At 39.1% G+C, this 25,072-nt stretch overlaps 1 protein-coding gene across 1 annotated transcript in view; it reads left to right on the top strand.

The window, feature by feature from the left end:
* The window catches only part of RAD52 (RAD52 homolog, DNA repair protein), a 30,427-nt gene that overhangs the window by 3,310 nt on the left and 2,045 nt on the right, over positions 1-25,072 (top strand). The window contains 12 exon segments of the mRNA XM_033116764.1: positions 4,406-4,476; positions 5,758-5,862; positions 6,975-7,076; positions 7,651-7,744; positions 7,923-7,990; positions 9,736-9,834; positions 9,836-9,855; positions 10,753-10,828; positions 22,291-22,487; positions 22,653-22,795; positions 24,326-24,409; positions 24,793-25,011. Of these exon segments, the coding sequence (XP_032972655.1) occupies positions 5,770-5,862; positions 6,975-7,076; positions 7,651-7,744; positions 7,923-7,990; positions 9,736-9,834; positions 9,836-9,855; positions 10,753-10,828; positions 22,291-22,487; positions 22,653-22,795; positions 24,326-24,409; positions 24,793-25,011 (1,195 nt within the window). The 5' untranslated portion in view covers positions 4,406-4,476; positions 5,758-5,769.

Below are 25,072 nucleotides of genomic sequence, written 5' to 3'. Positions count from 1 at the left end.
ATAGCCTCCTAGCTGATCTCTCAGTTTATTCACTGTTGACAGAGCTTTCTGAGGCATAAATATAATCTTATCACTCTCAGCTTACAATTTCTATTGCTCCCCCATGGTTTACAAACTAGAGTTCTAAGCTTTTGAAGGTGGCTTCTGTTACCCTTCGTGGTCATGCCCTCTCCCCTCTTTAATAAAGATGAGAAGAGATAAGACAAAAGAAGAAAATTTCTTTATACAACATGCCTCATTCCCTCATACTCCTTTCTTCCTCCCTCCACATATAATTAGAAATGCTTTTAGATTATAATGAAATGGATAAGAATAAAATTGTATCCCAGTCTTGTTTACCTTTCTAATATCTCTTGAATTCATCTATTTCTTGCTTACAGCCACTACTCTAGTTCAAGTTCTTTCCCCTTATATCCCCACAAGTCTTTTTGGTCATATGTTTTTATTTCTCAGGGAAAATACCTATCAGAATAATTTTTGGGTCACATGGCAGATGTGTATTTAATTTCTAAAGAAATTATCAAATCTATTTTCAAAATTATAAAAATATAAAGCTTCTAGAAGAAAATACAGAATATCTTTATGGCCTAGGGTTGTGCAAAAGGTTTCTTAGACAAGACTCAGAAAGCAGTAACCACTTTAAAAAATAAGGTAAATGGGATTACATTAAAATTTAAAACTTCTCATCAAAGACAACTTAAGAAAATGAAAGGGCAAGCACTGACACCTATCTGACAAAGGGCTGGTAGTCAAGGTCTGTAAAGAAGCATTAGGGTTCAAGGCCAGGGACTAATGCTCTGTGGCCTGCCGCTCTACCCCCTGGACCTATGGCTCCATATTCAAGTTATTGTGTTTATAGCTTGTATTTATAGCTGAGTAGTTTTATCACCATTTCCTGCCAACAGTGTATGAGCGTCCTAATTGCTTCACATCCTTGCCAACTTGTGGTGTTGTCAGTCTTTATTTTTAGCCATTCTGGTGGGTGTAGAGCAGTATGTCATTATGATTTTAATTTAGTTCTTGATTATAATGATGTTGAGCACTTTTTCCTGTGCTTATTAACATTTGTGTATCTTCCTTTGTGAAATGCCTGTTCAAATCTTTTGCTCATTTAAAATTGGGTTATTTGTCTTTTTATTATTGAGTGTATGAGTTCTTTATATATCCTTTTTATATCCTGGATATCAGTCCTTTGTAGTTGCCTAGTCATTTTCTTACAGTTATTTTTGATAAGCAAAGTTTTACATTTTCATGTCGTCATTATTTTTCTTTTATAATTACTGCTTTCTGAGTAGTAAGAAATTTTGGCCACCTCCAGGTTGTGAAGATATACTTCTATATTTTCTTCTAGATATTTTATAGGTTTTGCTTTTATATTTAGGTCTATGAGCTAGCTCTAGTTTTTGTGAATGGTATAAACAATATTTTGTGAAAAATACCAATTTTTTCCCATATAGATATCCAGTTGTTCCAGCATCATTTGTGGAAAATGCCATTGTATTGCATTGTTACCTTTATTGAAATTCAGATGACTGTATAAAATGTCAGTTGATTTCTGGACTCTCTTTCTGTTCCATTGATCAATCCTATGTCAGTACCACACTGTTGTATTACTTAGGTTTATCTTAGGTTGGTGCAAAAGTAATTGTGATTAAAAGTTTAAAAACAATTGCAAAAACCGCAATTACTTTTGCACCAACCTAATAGTAAGTCTTGAAGTCATGTAGTGTAGGTCAGCAATTTTGTTGTTGTTTTTCAAGGTTGATTCGGATAATTTAGATCCTTTGCATTTTCCATGTAAATATTAGAGTCATCAGTTTCTTCAAAAAAGATTGGTAGGCTTATGATTGGGATGGCACTAAATCTTTAATTTCAGAAGAATTAACATCTTAACTGTATTGTCTTCAAATATATGAACATGGTACATCTCCCTTTTTATTTAGGTCTTCTTTATTTTAGTACTGTTTTGTTTTCAGTGTAGCATCTTACACATCTTTTGTTAAATTTACTCCTATGTTTTTTTTTTAATTCTATTGTAAGATGGAGCCATCATTTGTATTGTTACTCTGCACATAATGTGCCATTTTTCTCTGATTGCTTTCAAGATTTTCTCTTCTTTGGTTTTTAGCAGTTTGCTTCTGGTGTGTTTAGGTGTGATTTTCTTTGTATTTATCCTGCTTTGAGGTTTACTGAGCATTCTTAAATGTATACATTTATGTCAGTCACCCAACTTGGGAAATTTTGAGTCATTATTTTTTTAAAATATTTTTTCCCATTCTCTTTAACCTCTTTTGGGACCCCAATTGTATGCGTGTTAGTCATTTTGATATTATCCCGCAGAACCCCGAGGCTCTTTTATTATTTTCAGTCTCCCCCCCTTTCTTTGGATTGTGTAATTTCTATTGAACTATCTTTTGAGTTCACTGAATTTTTTTATGTGTAACTTTGCATTTTGTGAACAGGATTGACAGTTGGGATGGTTTCTGAGCTTCTTGGTTCAAAAGTAGTTCCAGTTACTTTGTAAGTATAGTGAATATGGCTTCTTTATTAGAAGACTTTTTTGGTGAGATGGTTGTTTGTCCTTTGAATTTTAGGTTGTCTCTTGAATCCTAAGTTTGGATCCTAAATTTTCCCTCTTTTGCTCTTCAGAGATCAGTTTTAGAGGATATTGATTCTCCAAGACTGCCTCATTGAGTTCTGCATACACTTACTTGTCTCTCCTTTTTTTCCTAGACTCCTCTGGTCTACCAGAACTCTTTGTCAGTATCTTCATACGTAGTGTGGGTTTCTTTTTCCAGGTGGTGATTTTAGTTCCACTTAGGCTTGCCATCCTCCTATTCCCTCTTCTATGCATTTCCCTTCCCGTCTGGGTCCCACCTTGCTCTCTCCTTAAAGAGATTGGATGAGAGTTTGAGTTTCTAGAAATTGATGTTTACTTTTTCTACTTCTAGGCAATTTAAAGCTTGTAGCATTTTCAGTTTTTAATTATGTTAGAACATATGGGATATTTGTGGTTTTACTTGTTCTTCTGGTTGGTCTGTATAGATTTTGGAAGGTGTATTAGGATATTTGGATTTCTGTAGCTGCTATAACCTTGGCTATCAGGAAGTCTTTCCTAACTATTTATTTATTTATTTATTTATTTATTTATTTATTTATTTATTTAAGGAGGGTGTAGCTCACAGTGGCCCATGTGGGGATCGAACCGGCAACCTTGGTGTTTGTTATCAGCACCACGCTCTAACCAAATGAGCTAACCAGCCACCCCTAACATTTTATTTTGAAAAAGTTGAAGCCTTCAGGAAAGTTATATAATAAATACATATGTATTCTTTACCTAGATTCATACATTTGTTACTTTGCTTTATCTTTTTCTTTCCCTCTTTTTGCACATGTGTGTGCTCTTGCACACAATTCATATTTTGTTAGTTGAATAATTTGAGAGTAAGTTGCAGAAACATGCCAATTTACTCTAATACTTTATCACATATCTCCTAGTAAAAAGATCATTTTCCTACACAACCATGATACAATTATCACACTCAATAAATTTAACAGCAATAAAATACCAGCACCTAATGTGCAGTCTATCATCAGATTTCCCCATTGTTCCTATAATGTCCTTTATAGCTTTTTTTTTCCTGATCTAAAATCCTATCAAGGATCACACAGTGCCTGTTAGTTGTCGTGTCTCTTTAGTCTTCTTTAATCTAGAAAAGTTCACTAGCCATTTTGTTTTACTTCGTTTTATTTTTTGAGACGTTGACTTTTTTTTTAACCTTTTTTTTTGTAATTTTATTGGGGAATATTGGGGAACAGTGTGTTTTTCCAGGGCCCATCAGCTCCAAGTCGTTGTCCTTCAGTCTAGTTGTGGAGGGCGCAGCTCAGCTCCAAGTCCAGTCGCCGTTTTCAATCTTTAGTTGCAGGGGGCGCAGCCCACCATCCCATGTGGGAATTGAACCGGCAGCTTTGTTGTTGAGAGCTTGTGCTCTAACCGACTGAGCCATCCAGCCGCCCCCGAGACATTGACATTTTTGAAGAGTCCAGGCTTTGTAGATTTGAACTTGTCTGATTATTTCCTTATAATTAGAATCATGATTAGATTGGTAGAAATACTAAACTGATGTTATGACCTTCTCAGTGCATACATCAGGAAGCACATGATGTGACTGTTATTGGTGACATTATGTTTGATTATTTGATTGAGGTTGTTATCTACCAGATTTCTCTATTGTAAAGATATCTTTTGCCCCCCCACCCCCCACTGCATATTTCCTCCAAGTGCACGTAGTTTCTTTAGGAGATGACCCCAGGACATACTGGTAGAGGAGAGGGGATGTGAGATGGGAAAGAAAAGACATTTAACGAAGGGTGCGTTGTCAAGCCAGTTGCCTATCACTGGTAGGCAACCAAACTCCGCTGGGGAGCTCTGGAGCCAGAGCAGAACGCCTGGCTCAGCGTTACCTCACAGAACAGGTAAGAAATCTAGGGTCTTTACACACCAACTCCTGTCAGTCACTGAGGGCTGCCCCTAGGGGCATCAATTTTCTGGGCTTCTAGCTTTTCATAAACAGGTGCACAGTGGGCCCTGGGTGCCAAAGGAAGCCTTCAGGTAAAGAAATGCAGATGTTGGCATTTTCCTTTTCTTTTTTAAGGAGGGTGCCACTCACAGCTGCCCATGCGGGGATCGAACTGGGAACCTTGGTGTTATTAGCACCACGCTCTAGCCAACTGAGCCAACCGGCCACCCCCAGGTGTTGGCATTTGGAAGTTAGGCCAGGGTGCACTATTGTGGTAAGAGCTGAAAGCATAACTGGCAGAGTACCCATAGTGTCTGCTCTACCTGGGTATCCCTGAACCTGGAGTTTGAGGCAAAGGCTCATGTGCTTATTTTTCAGGAAGTGTAATTCCAGGAAGCAGAAGTGAGGGGAAAGGGGATCGAGGAGACATGGAAGATTAAGTCAGTCCAAGGGTACATGTCCAAGCTGGCCACCCCTCCCTTGGTAACAAGTCCAGCTGACTGCTTGACTTTCTAAAGCCGTCTCCCAGGTGGATGTTGTAAAGTGCCATATCCCAGGACAGTCCACCCAAAGGAAGGAAGAACATTTGCCCCTCACCTTCTGTATCTCATTGGTAAAAGCTTTGCCCCGTAGTACATTGACTCCCCAGAACTTCCAGGTTGTGTATGTGTGGGCAGCAAGTGGGTCCCACAGGTTCTCACACCTCAAAGTCAAGAGGGAAGCCAAGGGTGGGAGGTGAGAGGCAGCCGCGTGAGCAGGAAGTAGGGATCGTGGGTTATGCCTGTATGCCGTTGGTTAGAGCCTGATGGCAGCCGGGATGGAGAAAAGAGGTCAGGGACCTCAGACACTGCTAAGGCCAAGAAGACTTGAGGTGCTGCTTGAGATATGCCTGATACATTTGGATTCTACTTTTGTTTAACAGATATGCTCATACATATACATAAAGCACACATACACAAACACAATCACATAAAAAAAGACAACAGCTATCTCTTGCTGGTAGGAATCCAGCCAAATTTCATTTCAGCCCGTATTTTTCGATATAAGCTTTCTACAATAAAGACACTTTACTTTTATAATAGGAAAATATGAACAGTTTTAGAAAGGAAGGGAGAGCAGTAAGCTAAGCATTGAGGAACTTAGTCCCTTGGTTGGGGCAGTGCTTTATCTGATTTTTAGTAGATGTTTGGAGCATAGCATTCTTTGACATCTTTTTTTAAATCTTCTGTTTGTGTAGAGGTCAACCAGAATGAACGTGTCTGGGACTGAGGAAGCAATTCTTGGAAGCCGTGACAGCCATCCTTCTGCTGCCGGTGGCAACTCTGTATTATGCTTTGGACAGGTAACTGGTTTTTTCACAGCTAAAGAATGAGGTTAAGTGAAAAACATATGAGGAAGCAATTTGTAGAGCCTATCATATACACGTGTCAGCTATTTATTGTTACTGGTTTTTCCTGTAGATGCATTATTTGGGAGTCTTTGATGAACTCTCAGGGCATTTAGGACCTTTAGCATCAAAAGACTAAGAGTAATGGGAATTTAGCTTTAAATTCTATTTAGTTTCTGAATAGATTACATACTCATATGACAGCATTCAGAACGAAACAAAGACCACATGTGAACAATCTCACTATTTCCCTATCACTCCTGCCCGCCCGCCTTTCTCCTAGTTCTCTCTCTTGGAGGCATCCAAAGTTTCTGGTGTCGTATTCTTTGTGGAGATATCTTGTGCATATAAAAGAGGTTCTTGTTTTGTCCACTCAAATTCTGTCTTTGTCTTTTCCAAAGATCTGTTTGTGAGTATTTATTTCACTTAAAGGGGGCAGGGGAAAACTATCAAGGGGACAAAAATCCAAACAATAGTGGTACATTTATCTGTGTAAGATTGGCAATTGTTCAGTTGGAGAAGAGGTGCACAGCTTTGGAGAGGACAGTGGAAGGAAGAGTCCCTGTCATGTTTTCTCTCGCCTACTCCCTTACCTGTGTAACTGTCATAGGCAGACTCGGAGGTGGGAAGTTTGTTTCCCAATTCTGGCTGGAGAAAGTTTTGTAAAGATGGTGGTAACATCTAAAGCAGTGTCCTCGAAATGTGGTCCAGTGACCCCTGGGGTTCCACGAGACCTTTTCAGAGCTCATGATGTCAACATAACTTTCATACTAATACGAAAATACTACAGCTTTTTTCACTGTCATTCTCTTGCGAGTGAATGGTGGCGTTTTCCAGAGACTGCACGGCCCGTGCTGATACCAGTGCTCTCGTGGCTAGTGGAGTGTGTGAGAAGTTCCCCGGTTTTAGTTCCTAATGTTGATAGCTATAACCCATGTAAACGAAAGCTCTTAGGGTCCTCAGTACTTTCTAAGAGTGGAAAAGAATGTGGAGACCATAATGTTGGAGATTCGCTAATGTAAAAGCGTGGTGGAAATGTCGATTTAATTTTCTCTTTTGGCTTGTAGTACCAGTACGCAGCCGAGGAGTACCAGGCCATCCAGAATGCTCTGAGGCGAAGGCTGGGCCCAGAGTACATAAGCAGCCGCATGGCTGGAGGTGGCCAGAAGGTAGGAGAGTTTATGTACCTGCGCAGTGGGTGCCCATGTGGCCGATTTCTCAGATGGCCTTGCCAACTACCTCTCTGGGTCCTCACGGACACAGAAGGTCTCTTGTTCACTGTTGCCAGATGTTTCCTAGTGTCTTTGGGAGGGGATGGGTTCCAGCCTTCATTGTCATCTGAAGTGACCCAAGCACTGTCTTGAGACTTACATAGCTGCCATCATAGGATTTCTGCACAATCTTTTAAAAATGGGTTTCTTGCCGTTTGCTTCTAGTTTTAACTTTGTGTGTGTTTTTGGTCTTCTATAATATATGTCAACCTGAGATGTGTACTTTTTTGGAAACTGCTAAGCGAGTGAATATTTTTCCCCATTGAGTCTAATCCTCCAGATAGAACATTTGTTCTAACTGGCTCCTTCAGGAAGGATCTTTGAAATAGGTTCACTGAGAATTTCCCTGGAATATTGAAGGCTTTTTGTTTGTTTTGTCAAATAAGCTGGTAAGGAATAAATTAATTTTGATCTACATATAAGTATGGCAGGAAATTTTAACAAGTTTTGTTTTCTTGAATGTGTTTTCCAGGTGTGTTACATTGAGGGTCACAGGGTAATTAATCTGGCCAATGAGATGTTTGGTTACAATGGCTGGGCCCACTCTATCACTCAGCAGAATGTGGGTGAGTGTGTTTCCTGGCGGTGGTGACTTCTCATTTCCCGTACTTGGCATTGTCCAATTTCTGCTACGAGTAGTTTGTGGGTGAGGATGTGGGGTAGCTGTGTTTGGCTGCCAGCAGGAAGAATCTGGGTGAGGCACAGGGATCAAAATCTTCTACTGGATTTCTCTCCTGCCCTTAGATTTTGTGGACCTTAACAACGGCAAGTTCTACGTGGGAGTCTGTGCGTTTGTGAGAGTCCAGCTGAAGGTGAGGGTGATGGAATAAACTTGCTGCCTCCAGAATGAGAGGCTGGTGAGAGGGAAGGTGCAGGTAGGCAGGTCTGTGCGCTGTGGCACAGCCCAGCCCGAGAGCTGGGCCCAGGGCTGTGTCTCAGCCAGTGTTCTTAGGATGGTGGTACTCATTCTTACTCGTGCGCCCCCTAAAGGAATTTTGAAAAACTCTTGTTCTCTGCACATTTTAAAATTGACGCTTAAAATTTCACCATAAATATATTTTTAGGGATATTATAAAATTTCACATTCTAAAATAAATCTGTCCTATCTTTTTAAAAATGTAACATGATTCTAAATATCATAAAGGATTAAATATTGTCATCCATTTACAAAAATACATGAGCAAACAATTTTTTTTAAGCAAGCTATTCATTAATTATAAGAAATTTTACCAGAAATAGAAATAAAAAAGAAAAAAAAAGAAATTTTACATTGTTTCTTCTTGAACTCATAGCTCCATTCTATTTATCCATTGGGTTTTATCCTAGTATAATACATATTTATCATTGAAATCTTTTATTAATAATCTTATCATATTTCTCTGCGTGTGTGTGTGTGTGTGTGTGTGTGTGTATGTATGTATGTATGTAAAACATTAAATTTTTTTTTTTGTAAATTTCCAGTGACTTCAAGGCTCTAAATAATAAAAAATTTCTTCTGGATTGAGTTACTGTTACAGATATTATTAACACACAATTGATCAGTCAATTGTGTTTATGTGGATGAGACAGTAAAACTACATCAGAATTTTTATACTTAATAAAAATAAAATTTTATGGAAAGTACATTTCTTAATGAGATGGATAAAGCTGTTGTTTTTTTTAGTTAGTTTATATATCTATAGTTTGATATTACTTATTCCTGGACAGAACATTTAGCATTAATTCTATTGTGAATTTTTATTTTTATAACCTTATTCAGGTAAATAAACTGAGAATGGAACGTTTTACATTATAGAGCTGTATTATAGAGTCATTCATTTCTTTGAATGCTTTCTAAATTATATTTCAAAAATCATAGAGTGCTATCATCAAAAATCATATTCAAAAATTATATTCTCTATAAGCTATCAACTTGATCAGCTCCACCTTCACTGTTGGTGAAAGCCAAGAAATCGATACCACCTGACTTGTGAAAGGATTTGCTGTCCAATCATTAGTGTCTGTTAAATACAATATTTCAAATTTTCCTTTTGTTTGGTGTCCCAGAGGTTTTTATACCTTTGGGTAATGCACCGTAGTGGGATTTGGGGTGGGTTGGGTATGTGCGGTTTTTTTGTTTGTTTGTTTTTAACTTTTATTTAAGGTTGGTTTTCCAGGACCCATCAGCTCCAAATCAAGTAGTTGTTTCAATCTAGTGGAGAGCGCAGCTCACAGTGGCCCATGGGGGGATCGAACCAGCAACCTTGTTAAGAGCACCGCGCTCTAACCAACTGAGCTAACCGGCTGTCCCAATGCATTTTTTATGTAAAAGAGGAAATGGGAAAGGAGAGTTGTCTTGGCATTTTGACCAAAGTCACATTTCTAGACAGATCAGGTCTAGGAAATAGCACTTGGGGTTGATTCTCTTAAATTCTCGGTGCCCATGTGCCCTGTAGCAGAACCCCTGGGTTCTGTGTGCCCAGTTTGAACACTGCTGCTTGAGGAAAAGAAGAGCTGTGGAAACAGGGACACAACTGCAGCTCCTTACGTGAAACTTGAACTCCTTTTCTACCCCCAGGATGGTTCATACCATGAAGACGTGGGCTATGGTGTGAGTGAGGGTCTCAAGTCCAAAGCCTTGTCTTTGGAGAAGGCCAGGAAGGAGGCGGTGACAGACGGGCTTGAAGCGAGCACTGAGGTGAGCATAAGGGTTGGAATCTAACCTCCTTCGTTCAGTGCTTGTCTCAGAGCAACGTGGGCTGTTTTGAAAATACACTCACCTGGTTCAAAAATCAAAGAACGTGTCTCACTCCCACCCTCGCCTGTCTGCCCTGTTTTCCTACTGTCTTGTGTTTTCCCAGTGCTTCCTTATGCTTAGGTCTCCCCATTTTGGGAATAAATGGTGGAACACTATGTTCTCTATCTATTCTGTACTTGATTTTGCACTCCCAACTTCTCTACTCAGTAATGTATCTTGGAGGCGTTTCCACATGAGCACATAGATGGCTTCCTCGTTCTCAATACACCTAAACACTTCTTCGTTGTGTATATGTAAATTGGTTATATGGAGCAGGATTTTTAACCTTTTTTGGGGTCATAGATACCTTTGAAAATTGAAGTGAATTGAATCACCAGAAAAATACATGTATAAACATGCACCAAAAATTTACAACACTATAGTCTGCGAAGGAGTGCGTATTTCCCAAGTGCAGAATGTGAGTCCTGGAGGATTGCGCCCCGAAGTGTGTGCTGCCCACTGTTAGTGAGGAATTGGAGCAGCCCTCCGACAAAGTCTCTGTTCTGGAATTTTCTGTCCATGTCGGGAGGAGCTAATGGGGTTTTGTGAACGGTTTCTTAGTCTTTTCACACTCGTTGCCTCTCCTGGCAGATGGGGATTTGTGACTGTTACGCCATGTCATCACAACCCAGTACAGTGCAGGAACATGGCAGGTGCTCTGTAAACAGTTTTGAATGTATATTGGGGTCCATTTCCTCTGCTGCAGTTGAGAAGCAACTCGAACCTAGTTGTCACTCTGTCCGTTGATATTTACATGGAACAATTCTCAACTGTTTCACTTTTTTCCCTCACCCTTAGAAGCTTTGGAAATGCACTTGGAAATTGTATTCTGGACAAAGACTATCTGAGGTCACTAAATAAGCTTCCACGCCAGGTATGTTAGAAACTGATGAATGGAATGCATTGCAGTAAAGATATAACTAATTCTGTGTCATGGGTTGAGTATCTGGGAATCAAGAGAGAAGTGAAGACTGGGTTCTTTAGAGGGTCTGGAATACGTTCAGGCTTCTTGGACTATCAGAGCTAGAGGGACTAATCACCTTATTTTACAGAAGAAATTGAAGCCTAGAGAGTTTGTTACTTGTATATAGAGAGAACTGTGGTTGGCATGGTCTGTGACACCTCCCAAGGAACGCCTAGCCCTCTGCAGCACCCATGTCATTTCCTGGAAATACTCAGAACCTACCCTGTTCAGCCTTCTTGCTTTTCCTTAGCTCTGGCGTCTTTCAGGTTTGGATCCCCCTGTTTCTGTCAATGCCTGTCCCACCATCTGAGCGTTTGCTTTTGGTGAATGGGGTCTGCAGCTCAGCATCCCCGGACTCACACTTGGCCTGGGCTGTCGGGCTCTGCAGGGCTCCTCTCTGGCGTTCTCTGAGGTCCCTGCAATGCTGCCACCTAGGGCACATTCCCTCTGGGATTTGAGGGGTTATTTTTCTTGTGGAGCCCTAATATAGATGTGTGTGAATTGGCATCTGCCAAAACTTCATTTATTTTCTTTTTTAAAACCCTTTTTATACATTGTTGGACTCAGTTTGGTAATATTTTTGTTAAAGATTTTTGCATCTATGTTTACACGGGATATTAGTCAGAGTTTTTTATTTTGTAAAAGACATGTAACATAAAACTTTCCATTTTTAGAAAAAAAAGAACAAAAACAAAAAAATTACCATTTTTAAGTGTACAGTTCAGTAGTGTAACAGATCTCTAGAACTTTTTTATCTTGTAATACTACAACTCTACACCCATAAAACAACTCCCCTTTCCTAAACCCTACTGGCCCTGGTAACCACCATTCTACCTTCTCTTCTATGATTTGACTGCTTTAGACGCCTCATATAAGTGGAATCATACAGTTTTTGTCCTTTTGTGACTCGCTTACTTCACTTAGCATAATGACCTCAAGGTTCATCTATGTTGTGGCATGTGCCAGAATTTACTTCCTTTTTAAGGCTGAATAATATTCCTTTGTTTGTATATAGTAGCATATTTTTGGGTGCTTCTGTCTTTTGGCTGTTGTGAACATGGGTGTGCAAATACCTCAGGACCCTGCTTTCAGTTATTTTGGATATATATTCAGAAGGGGGGTTGCTGGATCTTATGGTAGTTATTTTTTTATTTTTTGAGAAACTTCCATACTGTTTTCTGTAGTGGCTGTATTGCTTTGCAATTCAACAGTGTACAAGGGTTTCAGTTTCTCCACTTCCTCACCAACACTTGTTATTTTCTATTTCTTTGACAGTAGCTTTCCTAATGGGTGTGAGGTGATATCTTATTGTGCTTTTGTTGCATTTCTCTGATGATTAGTGATGTTTTCACATGCTTGTTGGCCATTTGTCTGTGATCTTAGGAGAAATGTCTATTCAAGTTCCTTACCCATTTTTATTTGGGCTATTTGATCTTTTGTTGTTGATTTGTAGTAGTTGTTTTTTATATAATATGGATATTAACCCCTTATCGGAAATCGGTTGCCTTTTATGTTTTCAAGTTTAATGTAGTCCCATTTGTCTATTTTTGCTTTTGTTGCCGTGTTTTAGTGTCATATCCAAGAATTCATTGCCAAATCCAATGTCATGAAGTTCTTCCCTATGTTTTCTTTTATGAATTTTAGAGTTTGGGGTCTTAAGTTTAGCTCTTAATCTATCTTGAATTTATTTTTGTATGTGAGGCAAGATAGGGGTCTAACTTCATTCTTTATGTGGATTTCAAGTTTACCCAGGCTCACTTGTTGAAGAGAATCTCCTTTCTCCATAGAGTGGTCTTGGCACACATGTTGAGGATCATTTGATCATATACACAAGGGTTTATTTCTGGGCTCTGTTCCATTGGTTTATATGTCTGTCTTTCTGGCAATACCATACCATTTTGATTACTGTAGCTTTGTGTTATCCTCCAAGAAGTGGTATGAATCCTCCAACTTTGTTCTTCTTTTTGAAAAGTATTTTTACTATTTGAGGTCCGTTGAGATTAATATGGATTTTAGGATGAGTGTTTTATTTATGCAAAAAATGTCATTGGAATTTTGACAGGAATTGTATTGAATCTGTAGATCACTTGGTAGTATGGACTTCTTAATATTAAGTCTTCCATTCATGAACATGGATGTCTTTCCATTTATTGTGACTTTTAATTTCTTTCAGCAATTTTTTGTAGTTTTCAGTATACAAGTCTTTCACCTTCTTGGTTAGGGTTATTCATAAGTTATCTTATTCTTCTTGATGCTATTGTAAATAGAATTGTTTTCTTAGTTTTCTTTTCCTATTGTTCATTATTAGTGTATAGAGACACAACCGATTTTCATGTGTCAATTTTGTTTACTGCAAGTTTGCTAAATTTATTAGTTTCTAACGTGTGGTGTGTGTGTGTGTGTGTGTGCACGTGTGAAGTCTTTAGGGTTTTCTACATGTGAGATCTTGTCACCTGTGACCAGAGATAATTTTACTTCTTTTAGAAACTGAATTCCTTTATTTCTTTTTGTTGCCTAATTGCTCTGGCTAGGACTTTCCATTATGTTGAATAAAAGTAGTGAAAGTGGTCTTACAGGAATAGCTTTCCGTCTTTCACCATCGAATATGAGGTAGCTGTAGGCTTTTCATATATGGCCTTTATTTTGTTGAGGTAGTTTTCTTCTATTCCTAGTTTGTTGAATGTTTTCACCATGAAAAGGTATTGAATATTGGCAAATGCTTTTTCTGGATCAATTGAGATGAATGTGGGGTTTTTGTCCTTCTTTCTGTTAATATGGTGTATCACATTGATTGACTTGTGGATGTTGAACTGTCTTTGCATCCAGGAACAAATCACACTTGGTCATAGTGTATAATCCTTTTAATGTGCTGTTGAATTCAGTGTGCTAGTATTTTGTTGAGGATTTTTGCATCAGTATTCGTCAGGAATATTCATCTATAGTTTTCTAGTTCCCCTTGTCCGTGGAGGATACATTCCAAGACCCTAAGTAGATCCCTGAAACTGTAGATAGTATCAGAAGTCTTAACAAATTTAATATATATGTTATTTGTGTGTGTGTGTGTGTATATATATATATATATATATATATATATATATTAAATTTGTTAAGACTTGTTTTGTAGCCTAATCTGTGGTCTATCCTGAAGAATGTTCCATGTGTACTTGAGAAGAGTGTGAATTCTGCTGCTGTTGGATGGAGTAGTATACCATAAATGTCTGTTAGAACTAGTTGCTTTGGTAGTGTTCAAATCCTCTATTCCTTATTGATCTGCTGTCTGGTTGTTCTACCCATTATTGAAAGTAGGGTGTTGAAATCTCCTACTATTGTGTTGCTATGTGTGTCTGTCTTCCATTCTGTCATATTTTGCTTTATAAATTTAGGAGCTCTGGTATTTGGTATATAAATATTAGAATTATTGTATCTTCTTGAGGAATTGACTCTTTTTATCATTATATAGTGTTCTTTTTTGTCTCTGGTAATAGTTTTTGACCTAAAGTCTATTTTGTCTGATATTAGTACAGCCTTCTCTGCTCTCTTGGTTTTAATTTGCATGGTATATCTTTTTTTTTTTTTAAATTGAAGTTTATTGGGGTGACAATTGTTAGAAAAGTTACATAGACTTCAGGTGTACAATTCTGTAATATATTGTCTATATCTCACATTGTGTGTCACCACCCAGAGAACATGGCATATCTTTTTCTGTCTTTCTACCTTAAGCCTATGTGTGTCTTTAGATCTAAAGTGAGTCTCTTGTAGAAGCATACAGTTGTATCTTTTTTTAAAAATTCGTCCAGCCATTTATTTCTGATTGGGGAATTTAATCCATTTATATTTAAAATATTATTGATAGGGCTTATTATTGCCATTTTGTTCGTTGTTTTCTATATGTCTTGCAGCTTATTTCTTATTCCTTTCCCTTTTCCTTTCTTTGTGTTTTGGGGATATTTGCGTAGTGACATGATAGATTGCCTCTTCATTTCCTTTGTGTATATTGTACAGATATTTTCTTAGTGGTTTACCACTGCAGTTGTGTATGTAAAACATATTAAAGTCATGGCATTCTCTTTTAAGCTCATAACTTCAATTGCATACAAAAAACTCTAGTCCTGGGGCCGGCCTGGTGGCACTGGTGGCTGGAGCTCCGTGCTCCTAATGCTGAAGGCTGCGGGTTCGATACCCACATGGGCCAGTGGGCTCTTAACCACAAGGTTGCTGGTTCGACTCCCGCAAGGGATGGTGGGCTGCTCCCCTGCAACTAACAGCAACTGGAGCTGGAGCTGAGCTGCGCCCTCCACAACTAAGACTGAAAGGACAACTTTAAGCTGAACGGCACCCTCCACAACTAAGATTGAAAGGACAACAACTTGACTTGGAAAAAGACCTGGAAGTACACACTGTTCCCCAATAAGTCCTGTTCCCTTTCCCCAATAAAATCTTAAAAAAACATACACAAAAACTCATTAACCATTAAAAAAAAAAACAAAAAAACTCTAGTCCTTTACGACTTCACCCACTCCACCTTATGTTATTGATATTACAAATGACATCTTTATATATTGTATACCCACTAACATAGATTTATAGTTAATAAAGTTTTAAATGGTTTTTAAATTTAATTCTCTGTTCCTTGTGTAGTTTTAATGGTTTTTGTTTAAATTTTGTACACTGAAATCAAAATAATATAGGTTACTATATTTGTACATGTATTTACCTTTACTGGAGAACTTTTATTTATTTATTTATTTTAAAGATTTTATTGGGGAAGGGGAACAGGACTTTATTGGGGAATAGTGTGTACTTCCAGGACTTTTTCCAAGTCAAGTTGTTGTCCTCTCATCCCAGCCGTGGAGGGCGCAGCTCAGCTCCAGGTCCAGTTGCTGTTGTTAGTTGCAGGGGGCGCAGCCCACCATCCCTTGCGGGAGTCGAACTGGCAACCTTGTGGTTGAGAGGACGCGCTCCAACCAACTGAGCCTGAGCCATCCGGGAGCTCAGCGGCAGCCCAGCTCAAGGTGCCGTACTCAATCTTTTTTGCAGGGGACAGAGCCCATCATCCCTGGTGGGAGTCGAGGAATTGAAACCGGCAACCTTGTGGTCGAGAGCCAACTGGCCCATGTTGGAATCGAACTGGCAGCCTTTGGTGCCAGGAGCATGGAGCTCCAACCACCTGAGCCACCGGGCCAGCCCCGAGAACTTTTATTTTTATATGATTTTATTTTGCTAATATCCTTTTGTTTCCATTTGAAGGACTTCCTTTAGCATTTCTTGAAGAGCAGTTCTAGTGGTAATGAACTCCCTTGTTTATCTGAGAAAATCTTAATTTCTCCATTTTTGAAGGATAGTTTTTGCTGGATATAGTATTCTTTGAATATGTGACCCCACTCCTTTACTGGCCTGTAAGATTTCTACTGAGAAATTGGATAATCTTATGAAGGCTCTCTTGTATGTAACAATTTGCTTTTTCTCTTGGCTACTTTCAATACTTCTGTTTCTCTTTAACTTTTAAAAACTGAGGTAAAATTGGCGTATTACATTAAGTTAGTTTCAGATGTACAACATAATGGTTCATATTTGTATATATTGGGAAATGATCACCACAATAAGTCTAGTTAACATCTACCACCATAATTACAATTTTTTTCTTATGATGAGAATGTTTAAGATTTACTCTTTAGTAAGTTTCAAATATACAATACAATACTATTACTATAGTCACCATGGTGTGCATTATATCCCCATGACTTATTTATTTTATAACTGGAAGTTTGTACCTTTTGACCCCCTTCATTCATTTTGCCCATCCCGTCCCGCCTCTGGCAGTCTGTTCTCTATGCCTATGAAATTTTTGTTTTTTAATGATTTCACAAAGAAGTGAGATTGGTATTTGTCTTTGACTTATTCATTTAGTATAATGCCTTCAAGGTCTATTCATGTTGTTGCATATGGCAAGATTTCCTTCTTTATGGTGAATAACATTCCATGGTAGATATATATATATATGTGTATACCCAATTTTCTTTAACCATTCATCCACCAGTGGACTCTTAGGTTGCTCACATGTGTTGGCTGTTGTAAATAATGCTGCAATGAACATGGGGGTGTAGATATCTTTTTGCGTTAGTGTTTTCATTTTTCTTCAAATACCCAGAAGTGGAATTGCTGGATTACATTGTAGTTCTATTTTTAATTTTTTGAGGAATCTCCTTATTCTTTTCCATAGTGGTTTCACCAGTTTACATTCCTACCAACAGTGCATTGAGGGTTCCCTTTTTCTCCGCATCCTCACCAATAGCTGTTACCTCTTGTCTTTTTTCATAATAGCTACTTTTAACAGGTGTGAGGTGATAGCTCGTGGTTTTGATTTGCATTTCACTGATAATTAGTGATGTTAAGCACCTAAGCACCTTCTTATGTACCTGTTGGCCATCTGTGTGTCTTCTTTGGAAGAATATTAAGATCCTCTGCCATTTTTTAACCAGACTGTTCTTTTGCTATTGAGTTGTATGAGTTCTTTATATACTGACCCCTATTTATTAATCCCTATTTGGACACTAACCTCTATTCAGTTATATCATTTGCAAATATTTTCTCCCCTTAAGTAGGTTATCTTTTCATTTTATTGATGGTTTCTTTTGCAGTGCAGGAGCTTTTTAGTTTGATGTAGTCCCACTTGTTTATTTTTGCTTTTGTCGCTTTTGCTTTTGGTGTCCAGGCCACACAGTTTTCACCAAGACTGATGTTGAGCAGCTTATTGCCTGTTTTCTAGGAATTGTATGATTTAAGGTCTTACATTCAAGTCTGTACTCCATTTTGAGTTAATTTTTGTGTATGGTTTTAATAGTGGTCCAGTTTCATTCTGTTACATGTGCTGTCCAGTTTTCCTAACATCATGTATTGAAAGACTGTCCTTTCTTCACTGTATTTTCTTGGCTCCAATGTTGTAAGTTAATTGACCATATATGTGTGGTTTTCATTTTAGGCTCTTACTCTATTCCATTAATCTATATGTCTGTTTATGTCAATACCATACTGGTTTGATTTCTGTAGCTTTGTAATATAGTTTGAAATCAGGGAGCATGATGCCTTCAGCTTTGTTCTTTCGAGGTTGCTGTGGCTATTTGGGGTCTTTTGTGGTTGCATACAAATTTTAGGGTTGTTCTATTTCTGTGAAAAATGCCATTGGAATTTTGAGAGGGATTGCATTAGTCTGGAGTTTGCTTTGGGTAGTATGGACATTTTAATAATATTAATTCTCCCAATACGTGAATACAGAATATATTTCTATTTATGTGTGTCTTCTTCAGTTTCTTTCATCAATATTTTGTAGTTTTCAGTGTACACTCTGTCACTTCCTTGGTAAATTTATTCCTAGGTATTTTATTCTTTTTTATTCAATTGTAAATGAGATTGTTAATTTCTCTTTCTGATAGTTTGTTATTAACATCTTGTCTTTGACTCTTCACATTTTGATTATAATGTGACTTGGTTTGAATCTCTTTGGGTTTATGTTATGCGTAGTTCTTTGAGCTTCTTGAATTTGAATGTCTTTTCTTTCCTCAGATTTTAGAATTCTTTAGCCAATAATCTCTCTGCCCCTTTCTTGCTCTGTTTTCCTTCTGAGACTCTTTTAATACATAGTGTGATAGTGTCCTGTCAATGCCTTTACCTCTCATTTTTCTTCATTCTTGTTTGTTTCTCTGCCTAGATGATTTCAAATGACCTGTCTTCAAGTTGGCTGATTGTTTATTCTGCCTGATCAAGTCTGCTGTAGAACCTCTCTAGTGAATTCTACAACGTTGTTGCTTCTTTTTATGGTTTCTCTTTCTTAATAGTCTCATTTTGTTCATGCATCATTTTCCTGACGTCATTTAATTGTGTTCTCTTTTATCTCATTGAGCATTTTTGACAGTTATTTTAAATTCTTTGTCAGGTGGCTCATAGATGTGCATCTTTTTTTTCCACATATTTGATATTTTGTTTTTTATTTTATTTCCTGGTTTGAATAAGATCTGCATTTCTTTTTTTTTTTTTTTAAATTTATTTTAATTTATTGGGGTGACAATTGTTAGTAGAATTACATAGATTTCAGTTGTGCAATTCTGTATCACACCATCCATAAATCACACTGTGTGTTCACCACCCAGAGTCAGCTCCCCTTCCATCACCATACATTTGATCCCCCTCACCCTCATCCCCCCCCCCCTGCATTCTTTAAGGCCAGTTTTTGGAGCTTTATTTTGTTCCTTTGATTGGGCCATCTTCGCTATTTCTTTATATGCCTTGTGATCTTTTGTTGAGATTTGGGCATTTGAAAAACAACCACCTCTTCTGGTCTTTATGTACTGGCTTTGTGTAGGGGAATATTTTTTCTTTTAATTACTGTTGACATTCAGTATTATTTTAGATTAGTTTCAGGTTTACAGAATAGCAGTTAGACATTTATATAATTTATGAAATGGTCCTCCTGACTAGTCTGGTACCCACCTGGCACCATACATAGTTATAACAATATTATTAACTATATTCCTTATGCTGTACTTTACATCCTGTGACTATTTTGTAATTACCAATTTGTACTTCTTAATCCCTTCCACTTTTTCACCCAGCCCTGTAACCCTCCTTCCATCTGGCAACCATCAGTTTGTTCTCTGTATCTATTAGTCCGTTTCTGTTTTGTTTGTTCATTTGTTTTGTTTTTGAGATTCCACATATAAGCAAAATCATATGGTATTTGTCTTTGTCTTAGTTCACTCAGCATAATACCCTCTAGGTGCATTCATGTTATTACAAATGGCAAGATTTCATTCTTTTTTATGGATGAGTAATATTTCATTGTATAAATGTATCACATCTTTATGAAGTGAGTCTCTTGTAGGCAGCATGTGTAAGTGTCTTGCTCTCTTATCCATTCAGCCACCCTATGTCTTTTGATTGGAGCTTTTAATCCATTTACATTTAAACTAATTATTGATAGGTATGTAGTTATTGCCATTTTATTATTCATATATTTGATCTTTCTTCTTTTTCCTTCTTCTCCCCTCCTCCTCCTCGTCCCTTTAACATTGTAATACTGGCTTGGTGGTGATGAACTCCTTTAGCTTTTTCTTGCCTGTGAGCTGGAATCTTGTCTTGGTTTTACGTTGGCCTGAGTGCTGTAGCTTCTCAGCTGGTCGCTGGAGTTCTCACAAAGGTATTGTAGTCTGTATATTGTTGGTAACTCGGTGTCTCTGTAGGGGCAAGTTGGCCTGGAGCTTTCTAGTCTGCCATTTTGCTGACATTAGTTCTTTTTAATGAATTTTTAAATGAAGTACATTACACACAGAAACCTGCATAAATCACAATGGCACAGCATGATGAATTTTTAGAAGTGAACACAGCTATTTACCTCCCAGATAGGGAAATAGAACACTAGCAGCACCCCAGAACCCCTTTTTCCCTCCCATTCATTACCTTGACTTTCTCTTTTCAAGAGTAACTACTGTCCTGACTTCTAGCCTCATAGATCATTTTCTCATTTTTAAACTTTATGTAAATGGAATAGTACCATGTGAGCTTTATAAAAATTGATAGAAGTATTAAAAGCACACAGATGTGTAGACAAGTGCACATATTGTGAACATTCAGCTTGATGAACTCTAAACCCAAGCAGCGACATAAACAGCATCTGAATCAAGATGAGACAGTCCCAGCGCCTCTCAGTTGGGCCCCTTGCGGTCACTGCCAACCCCTGCCCTTCTCATCACAACCAAGCAAAAGCACTTCTAACAAGATAGATTAGTTTTGACTATTCTGTACTTTTTGGAATCAAACAGTTTACCTGTTTTGTTTGGCTTTCATTCAACATGTTTGTGAAATTCATTCATGTTCCATGTAGCATTTTCATTGCTGTTGGCTTTTCAATTACATGAGTATCACACATTTTATTTTCCCATTCTGACTTTAATAGATGTTTGAGTTTTTGTAGCTTTTGTTTGTTTTGAATAGGGCTGCTAGTAGCATCCTTGTACATGTCTTTTGGTGCAAGTACACACTCATTTATCTTGGGAGTTACTGGCTCAGGATAGGCACATGCTTAGTTTTAGTAGCGTCTTCCAATTTTCCAGTGTGGTCGTACTAATTCACACTCCCACACAACAGCGTATGAGTTGCAGTTATTCTGTTTCTTCAACAGCACTCAGCATTGTCAGTCTTCAATTTTTCAAAGCCCATTTTTTCTTTCAACTTTTTTTTTTTTTTTTTTTGGTAAAACATAACAAAATTTACCATCTTAACCCTTTAAAAATGTACAGTTCAGTGGTATTAAAAACATTCATAATGTTGTGCGGCCATCACCACCGTCCATTTCTATAACTCTTTTCTTATAAAATTGAAACTGTCTACCACTAAATAGTAACTCCCCACTCTCTTAATCCTACAGCCCCTGGCAACCACCATTCCACTTTCTGTCTGATTTTGACTACGCTAAGTACCTCACGTAAATACATACATGTCCTGTGTGACTGGCTTTCACTTAGTGTGATCTCCTTAATCCATGTTGTAGCATGATCTCATTTCTTTTTAACCTACTCATTTACTTTCCAGTGTAGATAAGAAATTTCTAGTATAATTTTTGTTTTTTGGTTATCAAAATGCAGTTATCTCAATCCCACGTTTTCAGTTATTCTATCAGCATCAATATTATAAATTGAGAGAGAAGTTCTCCCAAGTGAAAAAACTCTGGGTTTCTATAGTGCTCATGGCTTGGGGAGTAAAACGATTTGCCAGATGAAATACACAATCTTATTTCTCTCCATTTGGCTCGATTCAGGAACAGCCCCAATTGGCCTACAACCTACTTCAGTGCTTTCCAAGTTTTCTTCTTCCTGTTATATGAAGGACATTTAATTGTGCCACAGCATACGTGAGGCTTCTTTAGTGATGAGGGTTGTATTTGCAGGAGCAAGTCCTTGAAGAAAGGGCAGAGAAGGTGTAGGTTTCCACAAAGATTGTGTGATCATTTCCGTTGGAAAAAAGATAAAAGGTAGACAGCATCAGACAGTGCAACTAACTGCCAAGGAAAGATTCAAATTTGACTTTACAGACCATTTCTTCTAAGTCAAAACTAAAATAAGATTCCTTTTTATCAAAACTTGATTAATCCTGAATGGTATGACGTACAAAATGAAATTCCTTTACTCCTCTTCATATAATTAAAAATATTACTTGAAGTGTTGGATCTTTTGTGTCAGCTTCTCTGGACTTGGAAGGAATGATGGGCAGAGGATTGTCAGGTGCCATTTTCTAGAAATCTAGATCTTTAAGACAGGGAAGAGAAAGGAAGTGGAAGAGCAGTTGGAGAAGTTATTTCCCTCTTCTCTTTCTTCCCTTACTAGTTGCCTCTTGAAGTGGATTTAACTAAAGCGAAGAGACAAGATTTTGAACCATCTGTGGAACAAGCGAGATACAGCAGCTACCGGCAGAACATGGCTCAGGGACCCCCAAAAGCGCAGGAGGTGACCTCCCCTTGCAGACCAAGCCACTCAGATGATGCCCACATTGTGATTCAGGGGGAGAAGGACAGCAGCTCCCGGTATGGGACCTGAGTTCTTTCTTTCCTCTCCTGCCTGCTCATGGGGTCGGAGTTACCTCCTTTACTTCCTTCATAGCTGCGAGTGGGTTGTGCTCCCTCAGAAACTGTATTGTTTGCTCAGTTAACTCAGGAACGCACTCCCACCTTGTTGCTCCTCTGATGCAGACACCTGGCCTCTGCTGTGGAGAGCGATGCCACCTATCAGCGGAAGCTCCGGCAGAAACAGTTGCAGCAGCAGTTCCGGGAGCAAATGGAGAAGCAGCAACAAGTTCAACTCTCTGCTCTGTCGGTTGAAAAGACGAATCAGGGTGTGTGAGGAGGACGGGTGCAGAGGTCCCAGGGAGGACTGCTGTGGAGGAGGAAGTAGCCTGATCCTCAGCCAGTCGGTTAGGTCCAAACCAGAGCTCAGTGGGACTTCCCTTGTTACAGGCTAGAGGGGCCCCCAAAATTAGGCTAGTGAAATCCTGTGATGCATTTCCCCATTTCTAGAGACACTGATCTTTTTGAGGGGGAAGAAACGTAGAAGTAGAAATTTCAGGGTACAGGCCTTTGTTTTGCTTCAGTTACTTTGGCTATCTGCATTAGGAAGGCTTTCTGAAGCTATCTTAGAATATGAGGTGAAATTGTGTTTAAAGATAACGGGGCTTTTGGCACTTACTTTTATATGGATGTTAGTTTCTTTCGTAGTCCAGATCCGGTGGGAGTAGCAGGCACAGGTTATGTTTGGAGTGTTTCCCAGATACAAACAGAAAGGGCTTACCGCAGACCAGCTGGACTTTTGCCCAGCTCCTCCCTAAGAATTATGAAGAAGATTCATCGACTTGCTTCATGTTTGGTTCGTTAATGTGCCCCTCAGCTCTGACAGGCTGAAATTAATGTAGAAAAAAACCCCAACTTACTGTGCCGGGGTGTTCTTAGTAAGACTTATTCTGGATCTTTAGCTTCCAAACCACTGCAGACGTTCCCAGGTTGGGGGGGATGAGTCATCCAGGACTCCCCCCGCCCCGATTCAGAAAACCAGTCATTATTTTGGTTTTACATATTGTATTTCTGCTTAAGATTTTCTTGGAACAAAGGTGATAGATAGCTTTAAAAAGTAAAGACTAGGGCCAGCCCGTGGCTCAGGCGGTTAGAGCTCCATGCTCCTAACGCCGAAGGCTGCCGGTTCGATTCCCACATGGGCCAGTGGGCTCTCAACCACAAGGTTGCTGGTTCAACTCCTCGAGTCCCACAAAGGATGGTGGGCTCCGCCACCTGCAACTAAGATTGAACACGGCACCTTGAGCTGAGCTGCCGCTGAGCTCCCGGATGGCTCAGTTGGTTGGAGTGCGTCCTCTCAACCACAGGGTTGCCAGTTTGATTCCTCGACTCCCACAAGGGATGGTGGGCTGCGCCCCCTGCAACTAGCAACAGCAACTGAACCTGTGGCCTCCACAACTAAGACTGACAGGACAACAACTTGACTTGGTAAAAAGTCCTGGATGTACACACTGTTCCCCAATAAAGTCCTGTTCCTCTTTCCCAATTAAATCTTTAAAAAAAACACAACAAAAAAAGTAAAGACTAAACCAGATGTCTTCTAATAACCTTTCTCTTTGCTGCTAAAAGAGAAACTTTTCTATTTTCTCTCAATTTAGTGAGAAGAAAGGAGTATCTTTATTCTCAGATAGATCTATAGGTAGGACTGGGACTCGGGAGGCTTGAATTCTGCTACTGGCTGTGCTGTGAGCCAGAGCCCTGGGCAGCTGCGCTTCGGGGCTGCTCCCCCAACAAGTTGGTTAGTGCTTCTTTGGTTGTGTGCCTCTACTATACGAGTGTCCTTTCTCTGTAAACCGCAGCAGCGCCGCCGGGGCCAACGTGGAAGCACAGCGCTCCCCAAACTCATGGTTCCGAACCCCTCGCTGAGAAAGGCTCCCTTGCAGGTCAGTAGGGACAAAGGAATGTACGTATTAATCAGCAAATGCCTACGAGATGCTTGTGAGGTACTGTGCTGTGTACTTTGGGTAGGCACGGATGCATTCCAAAAGTCATAAAAATCCTCATTTCTGTTTTATAGCCCCATCCAACTTTAGTAGACTCAAAATGGATTAATGGCAGTTCTGACTGATAGCACATATTCAGCTTCTCTGTGGTCCTACCTAAGAGAAGCCTCAGTGTGCTTTTGACGGGGGAGGTCCGGGAAAGAGAAACCCTAAAAACCATCATGGGGCACTCATGACGTGGGATTTCTTGTGACCTATTTTTCCAGGGCTTTATGAGAACACCTCTTTGCTACGTTGTCCTGTGATTTTTTTTGTCCTTGCAGACAGTCTTGAAATGTGGGCTGTGCCTCCAGATGCAGAGGACAGTGTTGTTAAGCCCTCGTCTAGAAAAGAACCAGAACCACACCAGACCCCCGCTACACTAGCCCTGAAGAACCAGATGGTGACCCAGAACAGGACCCCACAAAGCCTTTGCCACCAGAATCCACAAGCAAAACCTGGTCCATGGCACCTCCAAACTCCTAACGTCCAACACGTAACAGGTAGCAAAGTGTTTTAGGAACAAAAAACTGAAGGGAGACCCTGGGTTGAAGTTAATGAATG

This window comes from Rhinolophus ferrumequinum, chromosome 10 (assembly GCF_004115265.2).
Source record: "Rhinolophus ferrumequinum isolate MPI-CBG mRhiFer1 chromosome 10, mRhiFer1_v1.p, whole genome shotgun sequence".
Taxonomy (NCBI): Eukaryota; Metazoa; Chordata; class Mammalia; order Chiroptera; family Rhinolophidae; genus Rhinolophus; species Rhinolophus ferrumequinum.
This window is presented reverse-complemented; position numbering and strand designations above follow the sequence as displayed.